General features: G+C 37.5%; 1 protein-coding gene across 5 annotated transcripts in view; it reads left to right on the top strand.

Moving 5' to 3' along the window:
• The window catches only part of PDE7A (phosphodiesterase 7A), a 71,936-nt gene extending 56,265 nt beyond the window's left edge, over window positions 1-15,671 (top strand). For 4 of the 5 annotated variants that reach the window (XM_071737690.1, XM_071737692.1, XM_071737691.1 and 1 more), the window contains 10 exons: window positions 1,819-1,970; window positions 3,531-3,594; window positions 5,926-6,021; window positions 8,914-9,014; window positions 10,532-10,663; window positions 10,972-11,063; window positions 11,708-11,852; window positions 12,680-12,776; window positions 13,810-13,890; window positions 14,999-15,671. In XM_071737690.1, the coding sequence (XP_071593791.1) occupies window positions 1,819-1,970; window positions 3,531-3,594; window positions 5,926-6,021; window positions 8,914-9,014; window positions 10,532-10,663; window positions 10,972-11,063; window positions 11,708-11,852; window positions 12,680-12,776; window positions 13,810-13,890; window positions 14,999-15,210 (1,172 nt within the window). In that variant the 3' untranslated portion in view covers window positions 15,211-15,671. The remainder of the gene's footprint in view (window positions 1-1,818; window positions 1,971-3,530; window positions 3,595-5,925; window positions 6,022-8,913; window positions 9,015-10,531; window positions 10,664-10,971; window positions 11,064-11,707; window positions 11,853-12,679; window positions 12,777-13,809; window positions 13,891-14,998) is intronic. The other variant, XM_071737693.1, reaches the window with a different exon arrangement.
• Window positions 15,672-19,024: the final 3,353 nt, after the last annotated feature.

Here is a 19,024-nt window from a genome sequence, read left to right as displayed (position 1 = left end):
TGTTAATAGGAGCAGCTGTATCGCTCCCTGCTTCTCTGCTCTGCATGCTGGCAGCCCTCAGACTGTAAGGTTAACAAATGGGTTTAGAAATAGTGGTAGAGTAATACAGCATGACAGAATGTGTTTATTTGCCTGCTGTACATGTGAATGTTGCTTTATAAGCAACTTCTATCATACGTAGTACACCTGCTTATATAACTGAGATACAAATGGGCTATTGTCATCAGAGGACATGACCTTGGCCTTAAATATGCTTTGAAGAAAGGTATTTCCTACGGAGTTGCCTGTGGTAGCCCTTTGCAGCTGATTGCAATTTCATTATCTTGATGAAGGGTTTCAGGCACATCTGCTAGTATTCCAGTTTTGTAAATTAAATCTCTTAAGTGCAGACTGTTGATATGAAACACAACTGCATTTCATTAGATACTCTATGTTTGTGCAATTGTTAGTTCTATTCAGAGGTGGTTTATTAGTGTAGATTGGAAATGAATATATTAATGAAACCACAGAGAACAGAAAATGTGTTGGAACTTCTTCAGAGAGTTACCTTAACTGGATAAAAATTTATCTTATGTAGAATTACACTGTTTTCACTAGAAATCAATGACGTTTTTAGTCTAGGTTGTTAATAAAGGTACACCTTCCTCTATACAATATTTTAGACTGCCTTTAGGAACAATTTTAACTGCTTGCTTTCACCTTGTTCTTCAAAGGGTAAGAGGTCTATACTACAAAGTTGGGTTCTTGTTGTTTTTGAGGATCTGCATCTCTGGAAGGAGCGTGTTTGCGTTAACTCCTTTCTGATACCTTTTTTTATTTTTTCTTCTTTAAACATAAATAATTTTGGTCAGAATGGGAGAATATTTGGGGCAGAATATTGAGATTAGTGACTGTCTCTTGGTTGTATAAAACTGTTGTTCTGAGTATGCTGAAAAGAAGGTAAAGGCAGTGTCTGGCCTTGTGTATTTGAGAATGAAAATACCTGTCCCACTGCAAAGTGTGTGGAGTTTGGTCCCACGTTTCTTAAACACTTCAAGCTTATCAAGTGGAATTAAATATAAACTAGCATCAGTCATTTGAATAAACCAGTTAACCTTACAGGAGTAAATCAAAACATTTGGTTTGATCTTTGAAAACAGGCTAAACCAATTCTCTATAGTGTTTTCACAGCACTGGAAAAGGGAATCACATGCTATGAAAGTAAATGTCATACTTGTTTGGCAGAGGAGAGGTTCTGAGCATAATTACCTACAAATGCACCAAAACCACTTTGAGGTAAAACTTTCCTAGTAAGGTTAAGAGAATTTCTGAGCTTTAAAAATCAGTGTAAAAGTTATATGTGTTTAAAACCTGATTGTAACTCCTGTATCAACACACAATTACCAATACTCTTGATGTACATTTCTTACGTGATGTTTTTAGAGGCAAAGGTTGGATGTATATACATGATGACAAGAGTTTTCCAGAAAGAGATTTTTCAGAATATTGTGGTTTTGCAATTCCAGTAGTACTTCTGACCTTTCGATAACAGAGTTCCTTAAAAATATTTACGAACTTATGTTATTTAGAACTTATGTTCTAGCTATGATTGAAATACTTGTTTTTCTTCACAGGATGCTAACCTGGAAAACTTTATCTCCTGAGCCATGGCTCTGTTCTTCCTATTAATAAAAATCTCTGTGGCTGAAACATGTTATACACCAATTAAAAAAAAATAATAAATTGCATCGTCATTGTTGTACTCAAACAATTTTTCCCTAAACAATTTTTTCTAGAAGGCTTACTAGAGAGAGTATTTATTTTCTTGTTTTTTTGTAGCAAATTCTGAAATTGAGGTGTCTGTTTCTGCAAGAAATGTGAGGCGGTTGCTCAGTTTCCAGCGATACCTGAGATCTTCCCGTTTTTTCCGTGGTATCACTGTTCCACATTCTTCAAACATTTTAGATGATGACTATAATGGACAAGCAAAGGTTGGTTGCTTGTTTTTTCCTAACTATGTTTTTTTAAATGTTGGCTAGTGTGTAACTGTATCTTAAGTTGTGGGAGTACAGCCAAATACAAATTTTAAGCATGTGTTTTTTATATACAAGTGTGTGTTTGTATGTGTGTGTGTAGATATTTCTGTCTTTAATAAAGTCCAGAAAAAATTACCTGGTTTCTTACAAACTGCTTTGCCTCCCACAAGTTTATTTAGACTATTTTTAGAGGTTATACGACTAGCATTTTTAAAAAAATCTCTCTAGTGAATGGAGGATGCACTGTAATAACTGGGAAGAAAGTGAAGAAATAAAAATGCAGCTATTTCAGAAATGTAATGAAGCAGTTTGGAGAACTTTTGAGTCCTTTTTAGTCTAACCTCATTACTGAACATCTGGAAGAGTGACTAACAACTGAAAAGTCAATAAAACACATAAATGGATTTATCAGGAGATAATTATGCCAAACTGACTCTTTCTTTGGTAGGCAATGCTTCCAGAAAAGTGGGGTAGCTGTAATATAGTCATGCTGCAGTAAAGCACCCTGGGAAGACAGGCAGTGCTAGAAGTTAGTTGGGTGAAAGGCTTGCAAATTGGGGACAGAGAATGGATAGAGCTAAAGGGGAATGAGCAGACAAAGTTTACAAGTTGCTCAGGATCCCAAAGGCTGTGTTGTCTTAATAATTGTGTGTAAAGCTCCTTGTTTGTAACCTTGATGCTGAAAACAAATACACTTATAAAGCAATGTGTCCATAGAGCACATATCCATGTTTCAGTGTAGAAATAAACCAGTAACCTGGAGGATGGATTTTGAAGATGTACATTTAATCAAACAGCAGAAAGATCTGGTTAGCTGCTCTTTGTTTCTTCTGTTAGCTGAGTTTTAGGGACTGCTGGAGAAAATCTAGTATGTAGTAACTGGATTACAAAATAATCTGAGCAGGAGATGTCCATTGTAATGTGTTGGGCAGGTATTTCTGATAGAGTTAGGGAGGGGAAGCAAGGACTGTGATGGTGAAACTCTGGTGAGGCCTTGAGTGCTGCCTGCAGCATCTTGCTGGAAGAATAAAAGTGCTGGTTCAGTGAGGTGGAAAGTCAAAAGCTAGTTTCTTACAGAAATTAAAAGCTTGGCTCATGCCTAGTAAAGCAGGTAGATATTACTTCTCCTGCAGGAACAACATGGGAAAGGGAGAAACTGAAGGGAAGGACTACTCACTGCAAAAATTAAAAGTGGAAGAAGCCTCAATACCATTATTCTGTCATATTGTTTCTGATTTTAACCTAATAGTTTTAAATTTTATTTATTTTAAGGAAGTTTCTGAAGGATGAAGGGAGAATCTCAAGCCAGTACTATCAGGACACAACTTGTATTCCAGTTTTTCAGTTTGCAACATATATTTTAAAGTTCTTCAGTTATCAGACAAATTGAATTCTTAAAACTATCTTTTCTGTATAGAAATCCTAAGACTTGCATCAGTCTCTGAAATCTTAAATGCTCCTCTGGGATATGGGGAGATAAGCAAAAAAAGTGACAGCTTTTGTGTTTTCTTTCAGTGTATGCTGGAGAAGGTTGGAAATTGGAATTTTGATATTTTTCTTTTTGATAGACTGACAAATGGTGAGTTTACTTTTGCTATTTTCTGCTTTCTCTTTCAGCATGACTTAACTGTTGCTCTTACGCTGTGGTATGTGATTGCTTGTTCACTGAAAAACACAAATTTCATCAAGTAATATTTTCTGATTAAAAGTCTTTAATCTAAATCTTTGGCTGCTCTGTTAATATGCCATCACTATCAGTACTGGTAATAACCATTGATTTGTAGAAGAGCCCCTTCTTGTCCTTTGTAGATTGTTGTTCTTATTATTAAGTAGTAATATGGTATAAATTAAAAAGTAATTTTTCTAATTCAGTCTTCTTTATAAATTATGGAATGCTGTTAATTTAGATGCTTGTGTCCAAGGTCAGTTATATTGAACAAGTATTTTTCTGATAATTTTAATGTTAGGTAGAATAGTTCTTTTACTTTACAGTACCACAAGGAGGCAAGGTGGAATGACTGCATTATAATTATGATTACCTTAATCATAATACCTTAAAAGAATCAGGTGTTGAGCAGACAGAAGTTGTTGTACATATAGCTTACACAAAATAAAACATAAAAGGAAGAAAAGATGATGGTTAATTTTGTGCACTAATTACAAATAGCATTAGGATGCAAGGAAGTAATTGCTTTATAAAAAAAATCTCAAAGCATTAATTAACTATGGACAGACAGAGATCTGTAAATGTGCTGGAAAGGAAGCTTGAGGACTGCTGCAGTGGATATAAAGTGAAGCTGTGTATTATAATAATCTGCAGCAATGGAAGCTGAGTTTTGAATAGAATGGAAGGAGGAGATAATCAAGTTGAGCACCAAGGCGACATTTGTCTAAGTGTGGGAGATGACTGGAGGGCAGCTCTTGCAGGTTTGACATCCATCAGATGGAGCTGGTAGCAGAGATGCAGTCAGAGTGTTTAAAGTTGGCAGTCAGAAAGAGAAATTAAGTTCAAAAATGAAAATATGGCACCGAAAGATGATATTCTCCCTTGTTCTGGTGAAGGGATGCTTGGCTTAACCTAGTGTAAAAGTAGTATCCTCACAGTTTGACTTAATACAGCGAATGGATATAAAAAATCCAAACAGTGAGGGGTTTTGCAAGTAGAATGTTTATGTAGATAAGAATAAACTTTAGATAACAATGCAGAAAAGCTGTGTTCATGTTAACCTCTTTGTAAGCATATCTTATTTCAGATTAATTTATCAGATGGGAGTATATCTGAAAGAATCCTTTTTATATAAGGCTGTCTCTACCTTTTAAATATTCTTTTTTTTTTCAAATATATTTTAACTACTACCGCTACAGCCTCTATTGTGGAAGCCTTCCTATACCATCCTCTTTGCATCCTAATTTAGACATTCCAGGAGGATTATTTTGAACAGGCAGTCTGGCTCTTGGAAGTTTAAAAGGGGAGAATGCTGCATATAAACTTCTGCTTGATGAGCTCTACTGGCTGAGCCTGAGAAACAAATTACTCAGTAAATGTCATTTGAAGAATTGTCTTATTTTATTGTGAGGAAGTGGCATGCACATGTGAGTATGTGAAGCCTAGTAATAAGCTGCATTCAACAGAAACTTTTATCCTTTTGTACCTCAGTTTCTGTCTGTGATAGGTTCTTCAATTCCTGCTAAAGGAAGATTGTCAGAGTCAATGTACCAAAACTGAATTATCTGCCACCACATATTGTTTGCAGAGTAATAACTGGCAAGCTATTTCAAGTAAACATTTGCAAGCTATTTATCTCTCTCTTACAGTTTTATTTGGTTTACCACTGCAAGTGATTACAATATCATAACTATGAGTAGGTGAAGTATGTTGTTAAGCTTGTAATAGGGAAACTTAAAACTTTTGCATACTGTGTAAACCAAAGAGCAGTTTAGCAAAATACATTGATGAAAATGAGAGATAACATATGTACACTGTATGCTAACCAATAATGTTGGTTAGCATAATTAGCCTAATTATCTTTGTATTTGGTTTGAAAATGTGTATCTGTTTTATAAACATCATGATGAAACATACCACAAAGTTGAATACCATTGTAACAGGTTTGCATGTTGGAACCTGTTACTTCTTTTTAATGTGCAGTAACATTTTCCTCCTATCAGTTGGCAGTGGACAGACAATGGGTGAATGCATTGTAATTTTGCAAAAACACTGGTGGCTACTAGAGGACGTAGCTAACAGAATCTTGTCATGCAATATGATTTGAATATTTATCATAAATTGGTTTTGTGAAGTTTGCTTGTATAATTTTTGTGACCAATTTGTGTGAAATAATACATTTCTTATGAAAGAGTCACTGATTTAATGGCTTCCAATGAATTAGTATTTTCATCTTATTTTTAGGAAACAGTCTAGTCAGCTTAACCTTTCATCTGTTTAATCTTCATGGACTAATTGAACACTTCCAGTTAGATACGATGAAACTTCGTAGATTTTTGGGTAAATACAGCTTTTTATTATGATAAATATTGCTGTTTATCCGCATTTTTATACTTTAACTGAAGTGCTGATTGTAGTTTAGCAATAAGGTGTGAAGAGTGCTGATGCAGTCCAGATTGTGCAGTGATTTAAATTATGTTGATTGAGACAATCTCTCAGAGCTTGAGTGTAGAAATCTCCAGGTAAAATCCAAGCAATATTAACAAGTTTAGTAGTTTCTTAGCAAATGCTGTGTTGTCTTTACTGAATCTAAAGAATCGGGACTATATGTAAAATTATGTGACACTTCTTTTAGCAAAGGCTAGACAGTTCCTTTCTGGTTTAATTTTCAGTTCTCTTTTAATCTTAATTTCTGAATTTCATGATGGTTTCCTAAGTGTACTGAATTTGCCACCTTAGCCATATTTAATGGTACCAATTTGATGCTCTCTCTTCCTTGCTCAAACTCTGGTACAATAAGCACTGTGCTGTGGGTACACTGTCTCCAGAAGCACAAGGCAATTTTACTTGAATATTTGGTCCTGGTGTGCTTCAACAGAAACAGTTGTAAATACTCAATCACTGGACAGCTGAAAGAGCTGTTTTTCAGTTCTTCTGTGTGGCAGTACCTTTTATTTAATTTTGTGGAGTGGGTGTTGTTTTGTGTTAATTAAGCAGGAGAGAGAAGTTTCTGGGCCCTTCTTAGCAGCCTTTCACAGTTTCAGAGGAAACAGTTTTATGGTTCCAAAGCTGGCCATTTAGGGGAGAAATGATATCTGGATGATATCCCTTTCAAATTTGGGAATATTTTCTGTTTTATCATCTAATTCACTTTCAGTTCTGTCTTGCACTTCATGTTGTTTTAAAGTGGGCTCACTTTTTTTTCAGTTTCAGAAAAGTAAATCAGCTTACCTTGGGGACTATATTGGAATGTGAAGAAAATTATTATAGAAATGTGATTTAAGGCTAAAGTAATAACTGAATGTGTTCTGGTTTTTTCATCTTATTTCCTGGTTAGTTGAGATTTAGCAAAAGACAGTATTTGAAATTAAAAACCAGTTAGGAATAACTGGATTAGTTAAATGGTTACCAGATGATAACAGTTGCCTTAACTACCTATGAGTACTCAGTGCTGTGAGTCACCACAATGAGATTAGATTTGGAAGGAGGCAAAATTTTATTCTAGCTTTGAAATTCACCCCCTTTGTGTTTTTGTTTATGCCTTCTACTTACTAGCAATAAGAAAAAAAAAAATTAACTTGGTCATACCCCATCTGTCCAATCTAGAAACCTTTCTTCCAAAACAGCTTATTAGCATGAACCCAATTAATTATTTTGTTTTGCTACTTCTTATACCTTAGTCCAGAATAATCTGAGGATCAAATTATGGAAGACTAGGACAGGTCAAGTGGTCCATAGTGCCCCACAGAACTCTCTTTATTTGAGAACTTACTGGAATCATTTTAAGGAGAGAAATCTGATTCGAGTCTTCAGTAGGATCTCCACATATTTTATTTTTTTTTTGTGCATGTGTATGTGTTTGTTTATACACATACAAAATCTTTCTGCAGTTTCCTAAAGAAGAGAAAATCCAAAGTTAGTGTGCCTAGAAATATAGGGTTGTTGTGCCATTGTCTAGTTGTGGCAAACTGTGATCAAAATCTTATCCTAAATCTGCTTTATTAAAATAAGAGAATTGTAAACCTGAGGTAGCTGGACCAGGCTCTGAAGCCACAAAAAATTGGGAGTTAAGCCAAGGACATCCTCATTCATGAAATGGATTTGAGGAACAGATGAAAGGGAGTTTTACTGCAGGTTAACAGAGCCCAGGCATGCTTATTTTCATTATTATCCATATGAGATGTCAGCAATGCATTGAGTGCTATTGAGATTACACAGTGGTTACAGTTATTTTGACTTGGAGTGAGCCACAGCTCTTCACAGATGCTATGGCAGTAATGCTTTAACATTACACTCACAATTAATTTACAGTACCTGGAGGCTACTGGCTTGTAAACTGAGTAGGAAAAGAGGTTGTGGGCATGTTTGTTTGCATGGGATGGACAGACTGTAGTCAGCCAGGAAAATATTCATTTGAAGTTTGCTTTAAAGAGCGAATGTCTCAAATCAAGGCAAAACTTTAGAATATATTTTCACTGCTGTTCATCAGATCTTCTTTCCCTCCATCGCTTTTAATGTTATAGTTATTTCACTCTTCTTACTCATTCTTATGTGTAATACATTAAAGTATTCTACCTCTGATGGTTCATGACAGCCAGAAAGATGGAGGGGAAGCATGGAAGAAATAAAATAAAAAATAACAAGCCTAGGAGTTGTGAGCCAGATCATTGTTTAAAGGACATTCTTATCTAAATGAAGTATAGGCTCAAATTTGCCTGAGTACAAGTATGAAAAGATGCCTAAACTATATAGAGGTGACTTCCCATGACCACTTTCCTGAAGGGGAAAGGAAAGCACTTCACATGACAGGAAAACAGTGCCTAATTCCTCTGATCCTGTCTGTTTTCAAGGCATGGTATGATGTCATCCTGATTCTTTGGTAAACAGGACTGTCTTCATCTTGTATTTGGGTTACTTCAACATTTAGGCATGCTAGATTATCACACGGGGGCTTTCCTGGGAAGTTCTCAAAGTCAAAATATCTCAGATTATACATTGATGTCAAGTTGTCTAATGCTTGTTATGAGATGACTTTACATGTAGTTGATTTCCTCTAGAAAATACTGTTTCTTCCTATAAAAATCTTTTATACCTTGGTCTTGGTTCGTCTGATGATTTATTGACTTTGATGCTTTTATGTATAACTTGTGATAACAAGGACATCTAAAATGGCCCTTGGAAAAAAAAAATTGCTATTTTATTTAAATTTGGATATTTGTTTCTTTCCTGCAGTTATGGTTCAAGAAGATTATCACAGTCAAAACCCTTATCATAATGCAGTTCATGCTGCTGATGTGACTCAGGCCATGCACTGTTACTTAAAAGAGCCCAAGGTAAGGGAGAGTTTTCACTTTTACATCACCCATACATACAGAAATACATGTATTTGTGTGTGTGCATATGAATGGATTGTGTGTATATATGTGTATATGCACACTTATTATTAAAAACAAACCTAAAACCACTTTTTGTTGAGCCTGAGTAGGGAACTGATGAAGATTGTGGCTGTTCTAACATAGAATTGCAGCCTGGGTGAGAGCTGGCAATAGTAAGCCCTGTGTGTTTGTGGTTTTGAGGAGGTTTTTTTGTTTGGTGCTTTCTTTCCCTCCAGAAACTACCATTTCCCTTGCTTTGCTTATCTTTGGTGTTAATGAATAGGCAACTTCTGCTAGAGGCACCTTAGAGCAAGATGCCAGGAGTTTTCTTGTGCCTTTCTTCTTAAGTGATATTCTCTTGAATAGAATAGCTCTTTATTCTGCTTCCAAGGTAAAAACAAGTAAGTTCTGGCTGCGTGGATGTTTTTCAGAGACTCTTTGCCCACTCCTCCCACTCAGTTTCTCAGTGCTGCTCTCAGATCAATTGTTGGTGCAGTGAGCCAAACCAGAGCTGATACACGATGAGCTTTTTTTGTGGCTTACAGTTTGGAAGCTCTGAGCATTTTTTTTATTTAATACTCGTGATGGAAGTTTTGTAATGCTTCGGATCCAAGTATAGACTTTGTATTTTTAGTAACGTATACAGCTACTGGTTCTGTTGCACCAAAGTATGCTACAAACACGTGAGGCATGAATGATGGCAGCTGCAATGGGGAATATTATGAACTTCAGTCCTCACAAGGTGCTTGCTGCTTTTCACTTTTACACTGGCAGAACTGTCCTCTTTGTTTTAGTGCAAGCTGCCCTTTATTACTGAGTTTAACTCATAAGTCTCCCAACCAGAAGTAGTAACAGCAATGAGCATTGAAAATAAGTCCATGCAGTTTCACGCTGAGTTAATCAACATACACATAGTTCTTGAAAGTACTTGCTTTTGACAGATTTTCATCCTTTGGTTCTTTTCCTGAGAGCCTTTGACATATTATTTTGCTTAAGTGTAAAGATTAATTCTGAACAGTTCAAAAGTCTTCCTGAGCATTGGTTTCTTCCTTTTAAGGTGAAAGTTTTTTGTTTTTTTAAAATATATTCTGTATTTCAAGCAGCTTTGACACATACAGACAGACTTGGTAAAAGAGATGGAGAGCTAATTTAAGAATTTGCTGCTTTTACAGGATCTGGTTGGAAAGTGCTTCATTACCAGCAAGAAAGTAGCATTTTGTGCACCAGCATTTTTTAAGACTGAACTTTCTCATTCAGAGAGCAGAACGCTTAAACCATTGTTGAAATTTGGTAGCTTTTTGTGGGAAATGACTGTGAAAAGTCAGTGGAATATTAGTTTTCCATTACAAAAAGTTTCCCTCGAGTTTCTGTTGGCTGTTAATTACTAAAGAAGAAAAACAAAAGCAACACCCTTGCACTTTTTCTTAGGGCATACTTGCATTGCTAAAATGACATTTGCTGTTGTTATCTTCCAGCTTTCAAAATCCTTAACTCCATGGGATGTTCTGCTTAGCTTAATAGCAGCTGCCACACATGATTTGGATCACCCAGGCGTTAACCAACCTTTCCTAATTAAAACAAACCATTACTTAGCAACTTTGTATAAGGTAAGGACAAAATAACTTGTTTTGTTAAAAGCAGATTTGGAGAATGCCTGAAGAGTACAGGAAAGGAATATAAGTTGTGATGTGCTTAGCTAGTGGTGGGTTGGACATTGGTTCTGTGTTACCAGGATAAAAAATTGTGCAAGCTAACAGTGTGTTCAGGATTTGTAAATTTAAACCCTTTTTAAAAAAAAAAAAAAAAGAAAAAAACACTACCTCAAACCCCACTGAAACTGTACCACACAGCATATAGCTCTTCAGTTTAAGAAAAAGTCACTGATTGATACCTGTAATACCCTTTCCATCTGCAGAATACCTCAGTATTAGAGAACCATCACTGGAGATCAGCAGTGGGGTTGCTGAGAGAGTCTGGTTTATTTGCACACATGTCATTAGAAAACAGGTATGTTGATGTAAAATAGCATAGATTATTTTAAGATGTAAGCAAGCTGTCACCTAAGTAAGGCAGACTTGCAAAGCAAGCTGGATTATTGTATGGCAGTGCAGAATACAAAATGTAGATTTGTGATGTATTTTAAGAACTCCCAGATACTGTGCTGTTGGAGTAGAAGCAGTTCGTGCTGCAATGTGATATTCAGAAAATAGCATTTACTGCAAGCACACTGAAGAAGTGTATTCATACAGTCATGTAGCTATTTTGATTGAACTTGGCAGCATTTTCTTATCCTGCCACCACAACTGTGGTTTAAAATAGACCCTCCTCACCTACTTGAACAAGAAATAAGCTTTAAACAATTAGCATGTGCATTTTAAGAGAGAAAAAAAAGAGGGGGAGGCAGGGGGAGCTAAAAGCTGGTTTAGTCTTCCTGAAAGCTGCCAGTGAAACATCTTAATATTTTTATGGATATTGTAGGAACTTTTCAAAGAGGGAAAACAAACAAACAAAAAAGAATCAGTTCAGTGAAAATGCTGATTATAAAGCTCGTGAGCTGTATAATAGTGAGCATGGTGAAAACATATAAGCGTAGTGATGGCTGTTGCTTTTAATTCTTATGCTTTTTGAATGTTTGGTGTCACTCATTCCAGGCAGCTGATGGAAAGCCAGATAGGTGATCTCATTCTTGCCACAGACATCAGTCAGCAAAACGAGTATCTGTCCATGTTTCGATCCCATTTGGACAGAGGAGACCTATGTTTAGACAACGCCAACCATCGTCACTTCATTTTACAGGTGATCTTTTTGGTAGCATTTTTGGAAGGACCCCAAAAAAATTTACTTAAAATGCTAAATAATACTTCTTGAAGGATCTCTCCCGCTTTCAAAATGAAGCAGAAATATCTTCTAGTCGTTTTGTTTCGTTACAAACATGTAGTTCCCTCTGCTTCAGTCTGCCCTCTTCAGCACTTCTCCCAGTGCTGATGTGCTGGTAAGTCTGATAACTTAGAGCTGTTAAACTGAGGAGAGTTGTGTTTCCAAGACCAGGCATAGCTCTTCTGATAACTCCAGTGCAGTCTCAGAACTGTGAAATGCTTTGTCATCATTGTTTGAGGAAAGAAAATCACACTTGTGAATCAGTTTGCATCTGTGCTAGAAAGAGGTTTAGCAAGCTTTAACAACAAAAGCCTTAGGTTTATAGAAATTTTTATTATAGGTTCATATTGTGGACTTCAAAAGGAAGTGGATAGGTAAGTTCAGTCCTGTGCAAACCATTATTAAGTATGTGAACTTGAGAGCCAGAAATGCAAAATACCATTTGCTTACTTCAGTGTTTATTTTTCTGAATTTATTTTTGTCTCCTATATTAGTGATTATACTAAATATAGTGCCCCAAAACATTTTTGCCTTGAATTTCCATATTACTCAGAGATTATCATAAGATCTGATAGTTCCTTGAGCATTTTTAGAAAGTCACTGTAGAACATAACTTTAGGGAGAAGCACAAATGGTAGGTAGGTTTGTTATTTACTGCAAAATTTAATCTGCTGTCAGGAAATCAATAATTACAGATGGGTCTGTTGGAGGGAGAGGTGATCTAACACTCTATATTAACTTACTAGATGGCTTTGAAGTGTGCTGATATTTGTAATCCCTGTCGGACGTGGGAGCTGAGTAAGCAGTGGAGTGAAAAAGTAACAGAAGAGTTCTTCCATCAAGGCAAGTAAGAGTAGAAGTATCTGTTGGTAAATAACGTGTTTACACTGTGGAGAGGGTGACTCTGTGTCATAGCTGCTTGCAAATAGAGGGATTTATATTTAGGGCTAATAGATATTTGCAGTACACTGTGGGATTTTCTTTTTTTACTTTCATGAGCTGTACTTTTTGCAAAAAGGTTGGTGGTTACTAAAACTCAACTATGAATCTGCTTAGAATCTGAATGTAGAGTGGCTGGTTCAATACATACTTCAGTCAAAGGTGCTTCAGGTGAATAATTATGATCAGTTTACATTTTTGTAGTGGTTCAGTAAATTATGAAATATATTAATCACGTATCTTTACTATTTAAACTTTGGCTATGAGGCCTGCAGTGAAGAGATAGAGAAGAGATTTTTAGTTACTGTGTTGTTAAAGCTACTTACTTAAGCAGTTTGTAAAGCTTTTCATTGACAAATAGAGTGAATTTTCTCAGTTATTATTAAATTGTTTTAACAATATAATGTGCTTTTCCTTCCTTTCTTAAGGGTGGTTTGGCTGGCTTGAGAATTGCTAATTTGAGCATGGATGCAGTAAATAGGGAACAGACTGCTTTATTTGGTGCTAATCATGAGAAGCTTATTCTTAGATAAAGATGTAGGGGAAAGCAGCACAACAAATTGAATTTTGTGATAGATTTCTGAAGGCTACACTATTCTCTTCCATATTGCCAAGGGGGGACATCTTAGTTTGTCATTTCTACAGCAGTCTAGGAGTTTTTGCAAGGAAGTGTGCTAATCCTTCAGAAAACCTAAAATTTCATGCTTTTCATCTAGTTATTATCTGATGAAAAATAAAAAGTACTGTTGCTCTTACTACACTGACCTACTTGTTTTTTTGGGAGATGGAGGAGGGAAGTAAATGCATTTGACTGGCTGCAAATACCACCCTTGTTAAGCACAACTGCACAACTTGCCCCTGTCAGCTTTTGATGATTCTGTTTGGGTTTGGGAGCTGATTACTTAACAGTTGTTGTATTATATTTTTATTTCTTTAGGAGATATTGAAAAAAAATACCACCTGGGTGTGAGTCCACTTTGTGACCGACAGACAGAAACTATTGCCAACATCCAGATCGGTAACCTCAGTTCAATTCCTTTTAGTAGATTTCTTTCAGGATTCAATCTGAAAAAGGAACTCTAGGTACATTTCCTAGAGGCTGTACCTGCTCTGTGTGTGTGTGCAGCAGCACCTTGTTACAAAGAGCAATATTTTTTCAATTTGCTCTCTAACATTTTCTCCCTTGAGCGCTCACAAAAGGTGCTGCACTGGCAGCAGTCCTTGAGCCTGATGCCCCAGTTTCCTCACAGAGCAGGTGAGGAACACACGGTACAGCATGGGAAGCAGCTTCTGACTTCTCCCTCACTGCTGCCCAGAGCTTCCCTCATCCCAAGTGACCACTTTGGGAAGAGTTTTTGTTCCCCTTGCTTTGTGCAGTCTCAGGTGCCTTTCGCTGTGGGGTTACCACAACAGGGCTCCACCTCTCTTTGGCTTTAAATTAGAGGCAAAGCTTAATCTGTTCAATCAACTGCACTGCTTTAATCTAGAATGTTAGGAAATCTTACATTTCTGTAATTGACAGGCTCAGCTTTGGTTGTCTTACCATTGCATTGGTTCATAGAAGTGAACCCTAAAGTCAAGCGCGCACCCACGCACATGCAAAAATGTCTATACAGATCTTTTGATGGTCTGTGACCTTTTTTTTGAAAGATTTCTGATTTGTGTTTTTCAGTGTTTTTAATCAACCTTGTGAAAATAATGTTCTTTTTTCTTGTGTAATATCGCTCAGACTGTCTGTGGGGAAATTTGTTACAAAATCTTTCAGGAATTTAGGTTTTCTGCATTAGTTTTTGTTAGTTGCTGCTGGTTAGATTCCCCCCTCACATTCTCCAACATTTTCCTTTATTTGGTCATTGTTGTGAAAAAGAGAGGTTAACTTGTAATCTAGCATAATGCTGTTATTTTGGCTGAGTAGCAAAATCATTTGAGAGATCATTTTGTAAAGATGCCCTAAATATTTTAAAATATTTTAAAACGAGCACTGATGCAGTGTTGATTCTTTTGCTGCTAAATTTTATTTAGAATACTTAGTTTTAGTTTGACTGGGATTTTTTCTATATTGTTGTTTGGGTTTTGTTTGTTTGTTTTGGTTTTACTTGGATATATTTGTTTGCTTGTTTTTGAAGGCTTTATGACCTACTTAGTGGAGCCGCTGTTTGCGGAATGGGCCCGGTTTTCAAACACGAGGCTGTCGCAGACGATGCTTGGCCACCTGGGACTGAACAAGGCCAGCTGGAAGGGAGTGCAGAGGGAACAGTCTGGCAGCGGTGATGATGTTGACCCCACTTTTGAGGAAATGGACTCAGACCTATTACCTCAGGAACCTCGATTGTCCTGACCTCAATCTTCATGACAAAACTGCCTCTTCTCTTTGGTATCTGCGCGGTTGGATTAAAGGAGATAACTTGCCAGCTCAAGGTTTTTTTGGTAAAATGGTAAAATGATGCCAGCATTATTTATTTCCAAGTTTTCCTTTGACACAGACCATTTGAACCAGAATTTTTTTAAACTGCAAGATCTGAACATAGAGCAATATGCATATGCCTCAGTTGGTTTTCGTTCGGAACCTTGAATATGCAAAGCACAGCAGTGACCGAGCCTTGGAGGAACAGCACGAAAGCTTCATTGTGCCACCTGGCTTTATGGTTTTGTTGTTTTGTTTCGGTTTTTTGGGTTGTTGGTTTTTTTTTTTTTTTTTTTTGTGACATTTGGAATATGGTCTTCAAATCAAAGACTTGAGATGGATTATTCCACTTTCTTGGAATTTAGCAAGACTTGCATAAATGTGTTCAAAGCATACCTTCCTTCCACTCAGTCCCTGTTTTAATACGGAAATGTGAAGTGCCCATCCTCTGCTGCCTCTGGCAAGACTTGATGTTTACAAATGTACTCTGAAACTGTTGGTTCTAGACTTAACCTTTGCGCATGGCTGTGAAGGAACCACTAACTTGGGTTTGGTTTTTGTTTGGTTGGTTTTTTTGTTGGGTTTTGGTTTTGTTTTTTTTTTTTTTCTTTTTTAAAAGAAAAAAAAAAAGATCGAATTTGAGACTGCAGCTCTTGTTTCTTTGGATGCCAGCAAAGCCTCCCATTTGCCATAATTTTGTTTTGTGCACTGGGAACTGAGCATTCATCATAGAGCACAGCCAAGCTTTACTCCAGTGCTGTATGGGAATGCAATTTTTTTAACAGCAGAAAAACAACTTCTGAATTTGGGAAGGGAAGGGGTGGGGTAGGGGCTGGGGGAGGAGGGTGGGGGAGGGGGGGGGAAGCGTCCGAACTGCATCGCGATTCTGCAGTGGGAACATCGCATGTTGTTTCCACTCTTGTACACTTGAACTGCACATGCAAGAAAAAGGTGGAATGTCTAAAACACCATAATCAGCTCAGGGTATTTGCCAATCTGAAATCAAGTGGGATGGGAAGCGTGTCCTTCAGAACAAAAGGGTACAAATGCCCCTTTCGCTGCAGCGTGTGTGTACGTGTGGGTGTGTGAGTATGTCTGGGACAGGGGAGGGCGGGGAGGGTACCGGGAAGGGTTTGAACGGCAACGTTTTGTTTTGTTTTGTTTTGTTTTTTTAATTTTATTTATTCTTTTAGAATGTGACAATGTCATCAACAGCCACAACTGGGGAGGAAACTGTAACAAATTGCTACAGATGCCTTAAACTATGCACACGAAGCTAAGTGACCAAATTTGTTTTTGATTTGAAAAATAATTAAAAAAAAAAAAAAAATGAAGTGCATTGTTTACGTATTCCTCCCTCTACTGAAACATTACCCGCTAATGGGTTTTTGATGGAAAAAGGAGAAAATGTTTTTTAGGACAAAATTAAAGGACTAATTTTAAACTTTAAACATTCCATTTTTGTAATTTGTTTTACATTGGTTTAAGTACAGTAAGCACAACTGTAATCTAGTTTGAGAAACTGGTGCTTTCTTTTAGTTCATTTGTATTTCCCTGTTATTATTGTAAAAGACTGTTTATTAATTCTGTTTACAGTTTGTTGCAACAGCCATTTTTGGGAGAGAACTTCAGCGTAAAGCCATTTGTAAAGGCTTTGCCATGTTCATTTTAATATGTGCCTGTTGCTGTTAACTTTTAATTAATAAAAACGAAACAAAAACAAAAACCTTTTCACATTACGCTTCTGTACATTTAAGTTATGTCCGAGTCCAGCATTATGGAAGGAGAGCAAAGGTTGCAGTCAGCTTCCACTGTAAAACTAAGCCAACTTTTGGATTTGGAAATACAGGTCCTCGTATGCCAAAACTTCTTGCCTCTTGGAACCCGGCCTTTTACTGTTTGAAAGGCAAATCCTGACTTTCCTGGTTTGTTTCCCTTCCGAAATTCAGTTGTTTATTATTCTTCCATGTTCCCTGAAGTGGTATCATTAATCTCAAAGTGGCCATGTTTAAAGAAATAAATTTGTAATGAAACCATCTTTTTGAAGCTGCGTGAACTTCCTTCCTTTGCCGTCAGCGCAGGCTCCGGCTGTTGTCCGACTACAGCCGAGAAGGATCAGGTGGGGGTAGTCAGGAGCTGTGGCTACAGCCTGCAGGCACAGGAAAGCCTCCAACAGGTTGCCCTGGAAAGGTCCATATGTGCCAGGGCCTTTCTGGAGCCATCGGGACAAAGATGGCCTCAACAAGAGGCTGGGTGTGAGGAACTTACACCCTCGGGGGGCTGCAGCTGAGCTGCTTTACAGCCTGTACAGATCCGTAAGGTTGTGAGGTAAAGCACTGGTTCCTCTTCCAGGTTTTTGAGCAAAGCCTCTTCCAAGCCTGCAGCTGTAGTCAAAACACCTAAAGTCAGCATCTGATGTCTTCTGTGACCAACAGTTTTTCAAAAAATGGCTTCAGGCAGGGCCTCAACAGACACATGAATTTTGTTACTAGTTACAAGCTATCGGTAAGCAGATTTTAATATGTAATTTTAATGAAGAATAAAATGAATGAATTCACAAGTATGCATATAGGAATATTTCAATCTAGTATTTATAAGCAACCTGTAATTCTTTAGCAGTGTGTAGTCTCGCAGTCACCTGCTCTGACAGGAACCTGTACAGCTTGTCAGGGTAAAACAGTTTTCCACCTTTCCTGGAAAAGGGCTTCTGCTTTTTCCTACCAGCAGGGCTTTGGGAAGACTGCTTCTACTCCCGCCTGTTAGTGCACATGGAAGCTCCTGGCATTTGACTGAATTTAGTAAGAAAACCTACAATTTTTGGCTTCTTTTAAGCATGCTGTCTAGGAATGCCTCCTCCAAATCCACTTTGAACGTCAACATTTCCTCCAGCTTCAGCATTGCAGGTGAGAGCTGAGGGTGTGTGTAGGCCAGGGCCACACCTGTGAGCTACAGCTGCTGGCAGTCACCCTACTGGAGTCCAGAAATGTCCTACAGGATGGAGGGGGACAGGTCACCACCATAAATTGTTTTAAGCTACAGGCTTTTTGCTCACACAGATGCAAACAGACCTTAGGTTATGTCCAAGGGCTCTGCCCAGGATACACGGGTGCCCTGAGCTGGAGCACTTGTGCTGCTTGTGATGTTTTTCTGGGGGTTGTGGCACCGTGTATGGAAAAGATTCTGAGTAGAAAGGTACAACCCCTGGGGTCCAGAAAAATATGAAATAGAACATTTGACAGCAGCTTTGTGTTTGTCTTGTGTAGCTGAAGTTTCTTTGACTGTGATTTTACATCTCATAAATAAGTTTTGCCACATTTTTTTTATTTCTGGGGTGTCGGGTATTTGCATGTTACATCAACAGCTCAAGCAGGAAACATTCAGTATAAGTTTTTTCCCCCCACACTTTAGCCTAGTTTAATAGGTAAAGTGGTGTCTTAAATTTTACAAGCTAATGACTTAATTGGACTGAGCTACTTCATTTAAACTCTGCCATTTAAAATAATCCACACACTTTTTAACAGAGGTTTTTGCCTCTAAAAGAAAACAAGGCTGGGTTTTCTGGGCCAGCTGTTCTAAAGCTCTGGCTCTCTGGGAGTGGGGGAGGGCTGTGTCATACAAGGGACTCTTGGGGCAGAGCCCCTGGGGTGGAGAAAAACCTGAACAAGCACCTTTCTTGTAAGTGAGGCATGAACTTCTCACTGGTTCCTGATAATTTTTATCTGACTGTACCTGAATTCACAGTGCTGTG

This window comes from Heliangelus exortis, chromosome 2 (genome assembly GCF_036169615.1).
Source record: "Heliangelus exortis chromosome 2, bHelExo1.hap1, whole genome shotgun sequence".
NCBI lineage: Eukaryota > Metazoa > Chordata > Aves > Apodiformes > Trochilidae > Heliangelus > Heliangelus exortis.
Note: the sequence above shows the minus strand (reverse complement) of the source record. Positions and strands in the feature narration are given on the sequence as shown.